Below are 14616 nucleotides of genomic sequence, written 5' to 3'. Positions count from 1 at the left end.
AATTTATTTTAAATGATTGTAGAATATAAGTCTCTTTTTTGAAGGGAAAAACTTAAATAAGTTTCTGAAAGCAAAATCGTCAAAATAAGAAATTTGAGCGGCAGATGGATCACGTCAGCACAGGACAAATACTAAATAGCGATCTACAGGTTTACCTGGAATTTTTATTGTAATCAAATCTAAGACATAACGGGATTTGTTTAACTGTGTATCAACATATGTCTCTCGAAACAAGGAGGATGATAATATTAAAGTGAACTTTTAAATAAATCCCAACTGTTAATATACGAACAGAATCGAGTTAAAGTATGGACTATTTTTATTAGCGGCCTTGAAATTTTAACTTGTGGTAAGAGACAATTATATGCATTTTGTGTTGATTTGGAAACTATTTAACAATTGTTTTTCAACTTAGTTTCTTCACGTAAAGACTGATGTCTTAACGTTTCCGAACTGATCTGTCTTCTGGACTGCCATAATGCCAGCAATAACAATATAACTAAAAACCACCAGTTACATTTATCTAATAATTAACAATTATGACAGAACACGGTGTCGGCATATTTCCCTTTTAATCAACCAGCACTCTATTTCTAAATAACCATTATCATTACACATTTGTAATAATCATTTTCATCTGCCATCAGTATATGCCTCCTCCATGCCATTATAAAACCAAATAAACACAAAACAATCCACTTTCCCCCCCCACCCCACAACCACGTATCATTACACCAATATAACCAATAAAAATTGATGTCATAAATATCCCTGTGTATGTTCCAAACTCCCCTCTCCAGCGTCTGCATCCCATGACGATCTGTGTCATCAGCATATACTCATACTACCCCTTCCATCACTCACTTTGACAAAATTTACCCCCACCCTCCCCTGCTACCACACCAACCCCCCTCCCTCCGTCAAAAACAGCAGCAGAATCCCCGAGAGACTATGATAATAGACAACGGGAAATATTGAAAACAACAGACAGAGACCCGCAGCCTGAAACGAATAACATTACAACTTTACAAACGATATTATTTACAAAAGCTTTGACGTACACACACACAGGCAGCGTTGTCATCATCCCAAACTCCGGAGCTCCTGTCGATTTTCATAACAAAGCCCCGCGTTTGAGTGAGTGGATGGTGTTTGTTGTATCCCCAAAGGCATCGTCTGTTCAAATGTTATTATTAGTCTTGTTTCTAGGATAGGGAACTACAGGCCACGAACAACTCTCTCTCTCTCTCTCTGTGTTTCGTCTACACTGACGTTCTTTGCTGAGAAATCAGATGCCAAAAAAAAACTCGTTTTTGCAGATACGATAAACTTTTGCTGGAAATACACATTATAAAGTCTACTCTTCCACACTTTTTTTTTCAGTAGACTATGACATAATTTACAATTCTAAGTACTGTATTATTATAAATATTTTAATGAAGTATTGTTTATATTCTGGTTCTTTTAATTTGTCCTGTCATTAAAACCAGGTTTACTGACAAATGTCAAAGCTCTACTAGTGTTGTAATCCATATGATGTCCGGGATTTGCCTCTGTTTGACTTCACGTGATTGATTGCTATTATACGAACAGAACTGTATTGTTTCTTACTTTAAAATTTGTGTTGACATTTGGAATGAAACTCGAGTTACTTTATAAACAGAGATGGGTCTTACACAAGAGAAATCATTCGAAATTTAATCGGCTTCATAATAATAGAAACTAAGGTTTGACTGTTTAGCAATGTGTTTGTACAGCAAAATAACAATGTTGACGTCATGTACCCCGAATTGTCGCTCACCCCTTTTTTCGATGAATTATTAAATCGAAATGACGTCGAAGTAAGAAGCAACCTTTTAAGATAATACATAGTCATTTAAATTCAGTGGAAACCGTCGGCCAGAATACACTCAAAAAAGGGGCCATACAATTTCTACCACAATTCATGTTACTACAGAAAAAGGCCTGTTAAAACTTAAAGGGGAATTTTATATTTTGCATTTTAATCCCTTAGCCCCGTTTCTCCCTTCCCTGCATCCCTTATGTACATTTGTCGTCTTTTAAAACGCTTCTAAAAGCTGCATAGTGAAGACAGGGCATTAGAAATAGAACATTCTGCCATCTAGCGCCATTGCTGAGAAAGTTTGCCTATCATGCACAACACACGATATATTATTATATTATTATTTAGTGGGTACTTTCATAATCCATAGGTTTGAAAAAGTTACGTAATGGGGAGATTCATAATTTGCAATCTTCCATAGAAGACCTGCTGTTAGGGTCATTAAATCACGGAGTATTAAATGGGCGAAGCATTAACGCTTATGGGAAATCAAAATTGCATGTAGAACCCTCGAGGGAACAGATCACTAGGGACTCCCACACGTAGAAAGGAACATACAACTAAAAAGGATCTTAAACAGGGCAGAAGATTAATAGGTGGAATTGATCTGGTAAAGGACGCGGTCCAATGGCGTGCTTTTTCGAACACTATATACTGTATAGTGTTCAAATGAGAGGATGATAGCGTAATGAAATTGAAAGAATCTGGAAGGAAGCGGTCGTGGCCTAATTTAATAACGGTAGTTGCCTAGAGGGACTGAGGAAAAACCACGAAAATCCCGGTCAGGCTAGCCGGTCTCCGGGCCGAGATTTGAACTCGCGACTATCACGCACTGTTCGATAATAAGTCAATAGGAATTGATATTATAAAGCTGGAGAGACGCAGATACCTGGAGACGAAATGTCATCTGATCTGACACTAACTGTACCACAGAGCTCCCCCTTCTCCCGGTCTCGACTCTCACCACTTTGCTTTTTGAACTTCCTACGATAAAAGCCGCGCGGCGTTACACTTTGTTTAGCTTAATTATTAATGTTATCAATTAAAGAGATTAAGGTGAAACGTGTACCCCAACTCTGTTTCAATAAAACCTGCATTGTCTCTGTCTGTCCGCACGCCTTCTACACAGCAAAGGAAATACCGATAATGCTAATTAGGATACACTGTAATAATGTGTGAGTGTTTTGCTACTGTGCTCAAGCGTTTGGTTTGTCGGCCTGACGGATACGTCACAGTAAAATACAACCGAGAGACACGAATCTGCTCGTTTGAAACCGGCTTCAACGTAAAGCCGAACCTCCCTCCCCAATAATTTCGTTAATAAAATATCCAGCCTTTCACTTTTGGAGTTTACGTCTATGGAACGTTGCTGGTCGAGCAGCTTGGACTGGGATTTATCTTGAATTTACTAAGCCACTACACGTGCATGCTGAAACAGTACACTAGAGAAACCAGTAAGGTTTGTAGGGTTTCAGGTTTTCACGACTCTGATGATGGAGGCAGCAGTTGCAGTATGACTGTTTCCTGTCCTGCTTCGTATTGCCCCCCACTCACGAAAATACAGGATGCCTTAAAGTAGGCAACGACCGTTTCTATCCACATAAATTTCAATTAATTACTTTCTGCCATCCTCTCAGTAGATAAATAAAATAATATATAACAAATTTTCTTATAGTCTATACAAGCAAAAATATTGAGGAAAGGAGCGGAAAGGTTAACTTGGAGTAGAAGAGTCTATGGAAATGTAGATGGTACTAAATTTCGCATCGTATTTAATGATATTTGTAGGAATCTCAAATAGAACTTGATATTATGTAGATTTCCTACAAAAAATTCTCATCTCAGAAATACTGCAACACAAACATTTAATAGAAATCTACAACTTTAACTTCAAACATTGTTTGATACGGTAAATACTTTAAAACGTGAAAGGAAAAAATCTTATTTTGTCGCATTATAACGTCTACATATATCTAATGCTTAATATACAGTTACAATCAAAAACTGTATCTTTAGTTAATTTATGAAATGTGATTCATTCAAGTTTATTAACTGTGCAATGACAGATTCGTAACAAATTTGATATTAACGCTAAGAAGTTACGCAATATAACAAATAATGTCCCATATTTTTAATGGAAATGAAGCATCCGCAAAGAGTAAGTTGCTGAGACCCTTAGCACAAAAAATCGCCTCTGGACCCAATAATGGTTATGATCGAGACGATATATAAGAGAATTATGATTTAGCTGTCATCATAATCCGACCCTCGCTGCCACCAGCATGACAATCCTGAATCGTGACTCGAAATGACTCCACTTCCGTTTTCAATTCTCCATGCACTTCCGGTCTACACCGCACGCGGCCAGCATGCTATTAGGCTTCCCGCATTGCTCTTAAGGCTGGAGGGTGGTCTCTATTGCAGGCGAAGAACAATGTTCGCAGAAAGTCTCCTTTTAAACAGAAGCGACCAAACTTAGTCTCTACGCATGCAATGTGGTTAAAAATATTCTCTTTTGTGTGTCATCTTTCGTAACGTTGTTTAAGGCAGAATAAAAAATGGGGGTTGAAGCATTACTGGGAGTCTGACGGGGGTGGGGGGGATCTGTAATTGTGTTCAGAGCAAAGCATCACGTGCGACATGAATAAAAATAAAGCTGGATCTATGTTTCAAAAATTAGATACTTACGTCGCTGACCTAAAACTTAAAGGCTCACAGGCGTGCGGGTTCGAATTCTGCTCAGTACATAATTTTTGTAGCCATATTTTTTTGTTATCCAGAGTTGTCTTGCTATGCTCTGGTTATATACGAGCTAGACGAAAATGCTAAGAATCTTATAATTAATTCTAAAGCTTAAACTAACAGACCGGACTGCACTTCACGAAAAAAAGATTAAATATTCATCCGCCCTGTTTCAACTGCAGATGTTATTTAAGTGATATTAAATGTGCCTATTATCACAATTTGAGAGTAGCGATCAGGTGTCATTTAACTGAGGTTACTGCCCCACACAATGACAGAGAAGCAAATAATTGCAGGTTGATTTGTACCAGTGCTGGTTCACAATTTATGCTCCCTGTGTGATGTACTGACGTGAGATATAAGACAAAGGTCTCCCTGGTGCTTAATTAAACACAAAGACACGAATACGTATGGGGAAATGGACGAATAGATCAGCATATTCTTACCATGGACACTAGACAAAAGTGAATGGTCCACGTCGTACGGAAATTTACAACGATGATAATAATAATAATAATAAATTTAGCTAATATGGAACACGAAATGTTTTTGTAATGGCTGTAATCATCGGAGCCATAGGAATTACAAACTAAAGGTACAATGCATCTGGAAACGATACCAGGAAACCATTAAACAGATTCTCTTTCTAAGAAAAAAAGACAGCCTTACTAGGAACATGACATATTATGTAAAAGTGGTACAATCAGAAACTTGAAGCATCAATGGTGAGGTTCACCACTGGGAGGAATAATAATATTAATTGTACATAGAGCCCTGTGCCTTTAGAGAAACTGACAGTAGCTCGGATTGTTAAGAAACTCCCCGCCTTTTATGGAACCCAAAGGTACATTGTAGAGATCGCAAGAACTCCGCCACTGGTCCCATCAAGCGGTAATTTAAACCAGTCTTTATCTTCATGACCTATTTTTTTAAAATCAATTTCATTTTAAAATTATCCTCTCATCCACAATCATATTTTTCAAACAGTTTGTTATTTATTTCAAGTTTAATCATCAATGAAGTAAAGTTTGCATTTCTCGCCGTACACTGCGTGCTACACGGTTCAAATATTTGACTCCAATTAATTTTATCACCCTAAAAATAACATAACGAAGAGTACAACTCATTAAGTTTCTTAACCGTTAATCTTCTAAGATATTGAATAAGGGACGGTAGCTTTAAAGATGGTAAATAAACAAGTCTTGCTGGATTTACGTGCCTTGCGAGTCTGATTCACGAAGTACAAACACTGGACTGACACAAGAACGAATCAAAGGAAGGAGGGAAACAAGCGAGAGATGACGCGAGGCAGCCGACGGGGGTTTCCCGGCGAAGGATGTCCGGATCTGTTGTTCCGTTTCCGGTCCGGAACTGAGGGGCCACAGTCCCGAGGACGATTGCTGCAGTCAGCGGCGAACATAACAGCATTTCGCACGCAGCATCAGGCCATCAGGTGACATACGTCTCCTCGGCCCTGTAAGTTCCATGTCTGTCGCAGTTTGAGTTGACAGCGTCATTCGACACTGTTTGAGTGAAGTTCAACTGAACGTATATTACGACAGTCATCAAAATGCCATTTAAGATGAAACACGGACACGGAAGTTTACTCTGTAGGAATTAGTGGCACAAAGTTCATAAGTGTATCACTCGAAAGTAGGCTTAACTCTGAACTGATAAAAGAACTCGAGGTGATGTCCAGGTTAAAACTCCTCATCTGAGTAGGATTTGAGTTTTTCACAGCGCTGAGTATGAAGATTTACGTCTTCTGGGTTGTTGCGCTGTGTAGTCTGGTCGATGTTAACCAACATTTCAGAGGTCATACTGCCTCCATCATCAGGGCGATGAGTCTGAAGATTTCCGTCTTCTGGGTTGTTGCGTCGCGTAGTCTGGTCGATGTTAACCAACCTCTCAGAGGTCCTTGCTGCCTCCATCATCAGGGCGATAAGTATGAAGATTTCTGTCTTCTGGGTTGTTGCGCTGTGTAGTCTGATCGATGTTAACCAACGTTTCATAGGTCATACTGCCTCCGTCATCAGAGTATGAAGATTTCTGTCTTCTGGGTTGTTGCGCTGTGTAGTCTGGTCGATGTTAACTAACGTTTCGGAGGTCATACTGCCTCCGTCATCAGGGAGATGAGTCTGAAGATTTCTGTCTTCTAGGTTGTTGCGTCGTGTAGTCTGGAAGAATGTTATGCCGATGTTTCAGAGGTCCTCGCTGCCTCCGTCATCAGGGCGATGAGTTTCTGAAACGTTGGTAAACTTCTACCAGACTACACGACGCAACGACCCAGAAGACAGCAATCTTGTCACTCCTGATAAGATTTTGCAAACTCCTGGGCTTGAACCTCGGTACCGACTCGGGCTTTCACGACTAAGTGTCTCAAAACACATATCTCCTGGTTAAAATTACCTACTTCTACGTCAAGAATCAAACGTGACGTCTCCCGATACGAACCTGGCTTATAAACCACTACGCTGGTTTCAAATTCTTGTATAACGCATAATTTAATAATTTCAGTAATTTCAGTGACTTCAATGCTTGTACACAAATCAGCTATCATCCAACCTGACACTGAATACACTACGCCGTTAAACAAAGATACGATAAATAGGCTTAGACTTAAAATCGACTTGCATCAGAAGGAACTGACCTGGAAGTAGAATACAGTCTATAAACCATCGCCACAATAGACACTGTGGAAGGAGGGGAGTGACCGGTTAATTTAACAAGTTTCCGGGATTAGTTTGTAAAAGAGATGAGAAGAGAGCGAGTCTGAAAGAAGATTTTCAATCCATACTTGATTATAAATCACTGTCAGCAACTTGCACAAAATACTATACAGCTAGTCCCTATGGCACAGTGGGAGTGGTGAAGCGTCTTCCTGCTTTGTGGTCATTCTTCAAGGTTGGCTGCGCCAGCATAAGAAGTTCTGCCCGTCCATCTGGCCGCCTCTCAACACCTCACGTCAATGTAACAAGTCTGACAGCAGAAAATTTTATCTATTTTCTGTCTGATCTTCTGACAGGACCAATACAACAGCCATCACAAATCCAAGAAATCCATTACACGGATTAATGTTGGGCTAAACTACTTTATCAAAACTTGGCAACTCCGTCAACGAGTCAGGGCCTCAAAAATAATTCTTCGGCCCATTTTAGTGGCAATTTCTTCAGTTGAATTATATCACTGCGAAGCTGAACATTAATCACAGTAAATGAGTATTGATGGGATGAACAAATGAAATTATGCACGTGCTCTTCAGTGCAAGAAAGAAAACAAAAATATTCAAAATTCCAATGCAGACAATGGAATCTAAATGACTGAGGGGAAGAAGAACATTCTGGGTGCCATGAGAAAATATTGAGAAACACACCAGACGACTACGCCTGACAGGTTATTCAGGAATAATTCATGTCGAAATTAATATATTCTTACAACCTTTAAAGTGTTATCTAGAGTTCTAGCTTTTTTTGATTACGTGAAATCGATCTCAGCGACCTCGTGGTCTAACATGTCCACAGCTCGTGGTTTTCGATCACAGTCAGCAGGTAGAGATCTTGAAACACGCTAATCATCCGTCTGAGGAATCCTTTCAAATATCTACAAGGATTCACAGTTTCAGAAGTTAATTTTAAATATAAAGAGGTGACAGCCTGAAAAAGATTGGTAATGAGAATAAAAATGAATTAATAATCATTATATTAACTGCCACGGTGGTCTAGCGGTTAGAACGCTGGCCTTGTAATCCTGGGGTCTCGGGTTCGATTCCCGGCGGTGCCCGAATTTATAACTTGTGTTGGGCAAGGCCGTGGTCTAGGCAACACGGAGTTTTCCTCCGTGGCATCCCAACAATTACTCCATTCACACACAGAAGAAGGCAATGGCAAACCACTTCTGGATCATCTGCCAAGAACGTATATGAACAGGTCCCAGTCCGAGAAAAGGATGGAAGGATCCTGTTCATATGGACCTGTCGTCACACAGAACACTAAATAATAATAATAATAATCATTATATTATTGTCTGAAACTTCAGTCTTACGTCGGTTGTAATGGTAACTAAATTCTCACTAGAAAAATGTATGTATTTAATTAATCACAAATTTATCTTTATCGTCTAATCATCATAAAAAAGGTTATAAAATGTCTGTGTTCATGATACCTGAAAGGATTCCAGTAACGTGATATTTACATGTCTCTGTACGCTTATAAATCACACGGAGAGAAGGTTCTGCGCATGCGCGTATAAATTTTAACCTAACATAATCGCTACTAGACCACAAAACGGGTCAGAACATCATCTAAGCAGTTTATCAACTTTACATTCGCCTCGCTCGTTCGCTCACTTTGCGATGTGTGTTAAAAGTATTAAAACGCATCATTAAGAATATTGTACTTTACTTTTTATAAACAAAAGATGTGTGATTCGTCACAGTTTCTACGACGTCTGTACAGTCACTGTATAACAAACGTTGTACTTGCAACATTGAAGCCAATGAAAGGAAGATAAATATAAAGATGAGCGGAACATGTAGCACGCATGGGCTCTAAAATATTTTGGACTAAATAAGTCACGGAAAGTAACGACTTGGGAGACTTGAAAGTAGATGGAACAATAATATCGTAATGAACCCACAGCAAAATATATGGAAAGATTTTAAAAGTTTTGAACCGGATTGTATATGCTACTATCATGAGACAGTTAAAATCATTTCACGTACCGCAAACCTATTTTCTTACGATCCGACTTCAGAGTTTCCCAACAAATGTTTCATTCCTATACATCGTTTATTCCTCCCTAAGTCCTAGAATACTTATTTGACTAATGCAAACTTCACGACTTAGTCGCAGGAATAGTTTCGATTGAAGAATAGTTTGTCCCACTATACGCCATGTAGGCGCTTGGGGTGAGTGGAGGTATAGCTCCTCTCTTCCTTGACCTCGGCACTAGATGGGGTGTGAGTGGTCAGCATCACGCCCCGGCCGGTTTTACCCCCGGGAAAGGACCTCCGGTACCCATTGTAGAGGAGGCTGGGTGGGCCCCAGAGCCGGTCTGGACGCAGAGGCTAGAGGAAATATCCTCTGCCCCCGTCGGGGATCGAACTCCGGTCGTCCAGCCCGTAGCTAGTCACGGAATTACTGGCATTAATTTCAAACTAAAACTTGACGGTAACATATTCTTCACTAAACGATAGACTGCATTTGTTCTGTTGAGTGGTCACGACAATGTTCTATTCATTACGAAGCAATTACGAGAGCAGAGCCTACGTTTGAATTTTCTGTATTCATACGACTGATTGTCACTGCCAACTCAATGGGCTCATTTCAGCTTCACAGTGGCAGCGCGCGGTATCGAACCCAGAACACTTTAATTACAATTCTCGTATGTGGACCACTGAGATAGCCACATGACTGTTGTCTATGTTAAACAAATAAATATACTGGGTCTTTATGTATTTTAGGTTTATTTAACGACATTTTTCAGTAGCTCAGACTATAAAACGTAAGTACTGATTAAAAATATGGACCAGAGGCCGGCTTATGTAAAGAAAGTAATGAAATTTTATATTCCAAAACCGACGGGAAGTTTGTTGACTAACCAAGCAAATACTGTCATCTCAGGAAGTCACATAGTTAATTATTTTTAACTATTACGTCGATTAATTCTATATCAAATAATAATCGATCTTATGAAAAACGACTCCACTGACGAATTAGTAATGTAGGCCTACATATCAGATGGTGCTTGACAGGCTGACAAAGAAAGATTTCCAGGGATGCTTCCAGGCTTGGCAGCGGCGCTGGGATCGTTGTGTTCACTCCCAGGGGAACTACTTCGAGGGTGATGGATGAATTCAATACCTGAGATAAGTGTATGGGTTTTTATACGCGCAGTCTTGAAACTTTCCGATCGCACCTCGTAGAATTATTTCAGATATCTATTATTAATGAGTATTAAAGTTGCAGTGTAAACTGAAGAATACGGCGACGTAATTGTTAACACTTATTCTTCGATTCAGAAGTCCTGGGTACTAATCTTGTCTCGAAGACTGTTAATTCTGATTGGGATTTCCGTGGTCTTACACAGTTTTCCCAAGAAAATACTAACATAGCAGCTTAAGGAAGGTCACGATCGCTTCCTTCGACGTGTCCCAACACATGTCTCACAGGCATCTGCAGATCCGTAACCAATGAAATGGTCGGAAAACAAATAAACATTATTGTATAATTAATTATGCAGACCTACTGTTAAGATGAAGACCAAGGCACGTAATTGAATTACGAAGAAAGATTAGTGATGCCCACACTTGTACCATCGTGAGTGTACCAAAGAGGGGAGGAGCGTTAATCTTATCAATTTGCACGGAGAGTTGTACGCTAACAAATGGCTAGAACACGAAACACAGATCAAACACATGAACCTAATTTGTTATGGCCGTTTCTTCACCTCTCACACAAAGCATCGCTGTTTACCGCAGAGCCCGAGGTTTCTGTAGAGATTCTGGTCATGCTGATTAGAAATTTGCTTTGAGATATTTAAGTTTCGGATGGAGTGTGTTTTCATCTTCGTGCAGGGGCTGGACCACATCCTGCCCCTTCTATTCACCAGCTGTGGCTCTATTTTCATGAAATATCAATGGGCATAACTTAGTTTCAGTTATTATTGTGATATTTTATTCTATTGAAGTTTAAGCTTTTGTGCTATGTGCGTATAATACATTGAAATTGAAGATAAAATGACAAGGAATGTAAAATATTACGTTTTTATGAGTAACTTTCCATTACGTAGGAAAGTCACGAAACAGATATCAATCAGGATAGTTGGTAACCCTGTCCCGACTCGAAACAGGAAAAATTACTAAATATTAAGTCAGGACAGCCAACTTTTGAAGTTGTAACTGAACCCAGAACTTCCCGATCACAAAGCAAACCGTTGCATTTGATTTTTAAGTTAGTTACATAGTAAGAAAAAGGTAATCATGGTCCTATGTTTAAGAACCACGTAATAAAAAAACATACGCATATTTGGAGGTAATATTCCACAATCCTTGTCCTCGGCAACAGATAAAACGTCCAAGTATATAATATTTGGCAAAGAGACAATTTTTCGCAGTTAATAGTAACATTACCCCCACATTTATACGGCCAAATTTCTTATTTGAAGGGGTAGATATCCTTGTTTACATCCCGAGTCTTAGACATTGAACCTGTGACGCCATGTTAAATGCTGTCCTGAAAACATTGCTCCTTACTAAAAAATGTTTCCACTTTTGGAGCAATCTACATGGTAATGGATATTATGGTCGTTTTACCAGCGACACTACTAAATTCTGTATAAACTCTGAAATACCAAATATACTAGAATGAGGCCAATTACCAGAAATATAGAAAAGTAATGGTGAAATGAGAGTCGATGTTTCTCCACCGCATAATAGAGTGTCTGTGGGCCTACGCAGATGGGTAGTTGTGTTTCAAGGTCAAGTACATTCTCCTCTCAGACAGACAGTAGTTTGTAAGTAATTTCTGTAGTTTCATTGGTTTGTTATCGGGAACAGCTAACGTACCGAAACGGACCAACTGCACGCGTGTATCACGGCGAAATATTCAGATGCGCTTACCTGGAGAGAATCTTGGACACACAGCCGTGGGAGACCCTCAACTGCCGGGAGATGTCGCACGGTCGTACGCCGTTGTGGGCAAGCTCCACTATTCGCTGCCGAACGACGTCAGGCAACGGCCGCCCGTTCACAAAAACGCCGCCCAGCTGGTTCACACCGCCGTGGCCTGAAATGACAGCATCGGATCAGCCACTACCACACAGACTCACTGTTATAAAACCACTGAGGGAATGGAAGAATTTCGTGAAGTTCTGTCCCCCACGTCTGCTCTGTGAAAAGACATTTCGTGGAATTGTTTTAAAAAACGTAACGCAATCCAGTTACGCGCCACGTAGGCGCGCAGGGGGAGAGGTTGTATAATTCCTTCTCATTCTCAACCTCGGCACTAGATGGGAGTGAGTGGTCAGCATCACGTCCCGGTTGCGTTTTGACCCCGGGGAAAGGACTCCGGTACCCATCGGATAGGAGGCTGGGTGGGCCCCATATCCGGTCTAGATGAAAAATCCTCTGCCCCCGCCGAGGATCAAATCCCGATTGTCCAGCCCGTAGTCAGTCACCATACTGACAAAGCTATAAGGCTCATAAATTTCTTTCAAACATATCATTATTAGTTTGTATCTTATATGCGTCATGTTTGTGTTTGATTAAATATATTTATTTTGTACAGTCTATACACAAACGTTTGATGTTTATTGGTGTTGTAAAAATTATATAATATTAAAACATTTTGTTGTGTAAAATATTATATTAGCGCTCTTAATCGTGAATACGATTTTACATTATATTTTTAGCGCTTTTATTAAAACGACATGTTTCGACGGGTAATACCGTCGTCTTCAGGTTTTTATTAATTTAAAATATTTCAAAAGCTATTAGATATTTGATGCAATATATTATAATGATCCGTAGTTCTGTTTGTAGCTTTCCATTTTCATGGTAAGTTGTTTATTGTAGTCACACGTTATATTTATCAAGAGATGTTGTGTAGAGTAACGTGCGTCTGATAGCTAATAGCTTTTAAAATATTTTAAATTGATAAAAACCTGAAGACGACGGTATTACTCGTCGAAACATGTCGTTTTAATAAAAGCGCTAAAAAATATAATGTAAAATCGTATTCACGATTAAGAGCGCTAATATAATATTTTACACAATAAAATGTTTTAATATTATATAATTTTTACAACACCAATAAACTTCAAACGTTTGTGTATAGACTGTACAAAATAAATATATCATTATTAGGTTAAAGTAATACTGTTTACTGTCTTATATAAATTAATTGTGATTCCTGTCACGAACTGCATTAAAATTTATTTTGCGTGAGTTTATTGTTTACTGTCGTACTTCATGTGCATGGGGGGGGGGGGGGTCAGTCAATTGCAGAACCTCCAAAATTGGATATCACGACGAGTACGGGCGTTTGAACCCACATAAACATTCGGAATTAGGGTCACCGATCTCAGCTTTCGCTTGACATAAGCCGTGTGTAGCAGTTCTGATACGCATTCCATTAAAATTCTGTAAGATAAGAAGTAGTTTACAGAATATTGAGAAAAAAAACTCAATAAGGTAAACAGCATCAGTAAACAGTTTGCAGGCTGTAAAGAAACTATGATAATGGACGAGTGGATAAAACTTCTATGGTTTTAAGCAGCCAACTGGTAGACACAAGGTGATGCCAATAACCTTTCATAATACCAGTTCTAAAACGAAAATAGCAACAGTATTATCTAAAGTGAGCTTTCGCATTATGATCCTCAGTTGTTTCTATTACCCTGCAGCATTGGGGTGGTGCAATATGTTCCTGCCCTCAGATTTAATGACACCCTGCAGTGCAGCCCCCCAAAGAAATGCTCCCTTTGCCCTCCGCGAGCAAAGCTTTGTGGGAGCGGAGGAGAGGAGGAAATAATCCAGCCAATTGTTTGATGAAGTGGCTGGAGTGCTCATGTAACAAAGTTTCGTGCACACAGACGGTGCAGTAATATGGAAATATGCTTCTTGCTTCTGGGGAGTACAGAAAGGTTACTGCAATGTGTGACTGTCAGTGTTAAGTGTGAGGAATTCAACAGTGGCATAAGATGATTCGTCCACGCCACCATTAGCTGATTGCAATCCTGATTTCGGGATTCTATGATTTTCTTTTCTCTCGTGGTCCGTCAACTGCAGTTTCCAATTCCTTTCATGTCTTCGTTGTCTTGCCTTGTGATGTTCTGAGGTACCACCAAAGGAGTTTTAGAAACTGCCTAAAAGACGCAGAATTTACTGATACTAGTTCAGAGGGCATAATCGATCACAAGTGAAGACATTTTCTTCTGGTTTGTAACTATGTCATTAGCAAAGTTTATCTAAATAATGCACAAACTAAATGATAAGGAACTCACCAAACAGCTAGCTGATTAAACTTACCTCG

The 14616-nt window shown here is 39.5% G+C and overlaps 1 protein-coding gene across 13 annotated transcripts in view; it reads right to left on the bottom strand.

Annotated features, from left to right (window-relative positions):
• Positions 1 to 14616, bottom strand: part of LOC110840051 (paired box protein shaven) — a 555926-nt gene that overhangs the window by 68154 nt on the left and 473156 nt on the right. For all 13 annotated transcript variants that reach the window (XM_087343729.1, XM_087343728.1, XM_087343730.1 and 10 more), the window contains one exon: positions 12204 to 12369. In XM_087343729.1, coding sequence (XP_087199855.1) covers positions 12204 to 12369 — 166 coding nt within the window. The remainder of the gene's footprint in view (positions 1 to 12203; positions 12370 to 14616) is intronic.

Source organism: Zootermopsis nevadensis, unplaced genomic scaffold (assembly GCF_977971745.1).
Source record: "Zootermopsis nevadensis isolate Lab colony 2312 unplaced genomic scaffold, Znev_1.0 Znev_ptg000006l, whole genome shotgun sequence".
NCBI classification, from domain to species: domain Eukaryota; kingdom Metazoa; phylum Arthropoda; class Insecta; order Blattodea; family Termopsidae; genus Zootermopsis; species Zootermopsis nevadensis.
The sequence above is the reverse complement of the archived record's forward strand: the minus strand, read 5'-3'. Positions and strand labels throughout refer to the sequence as shown.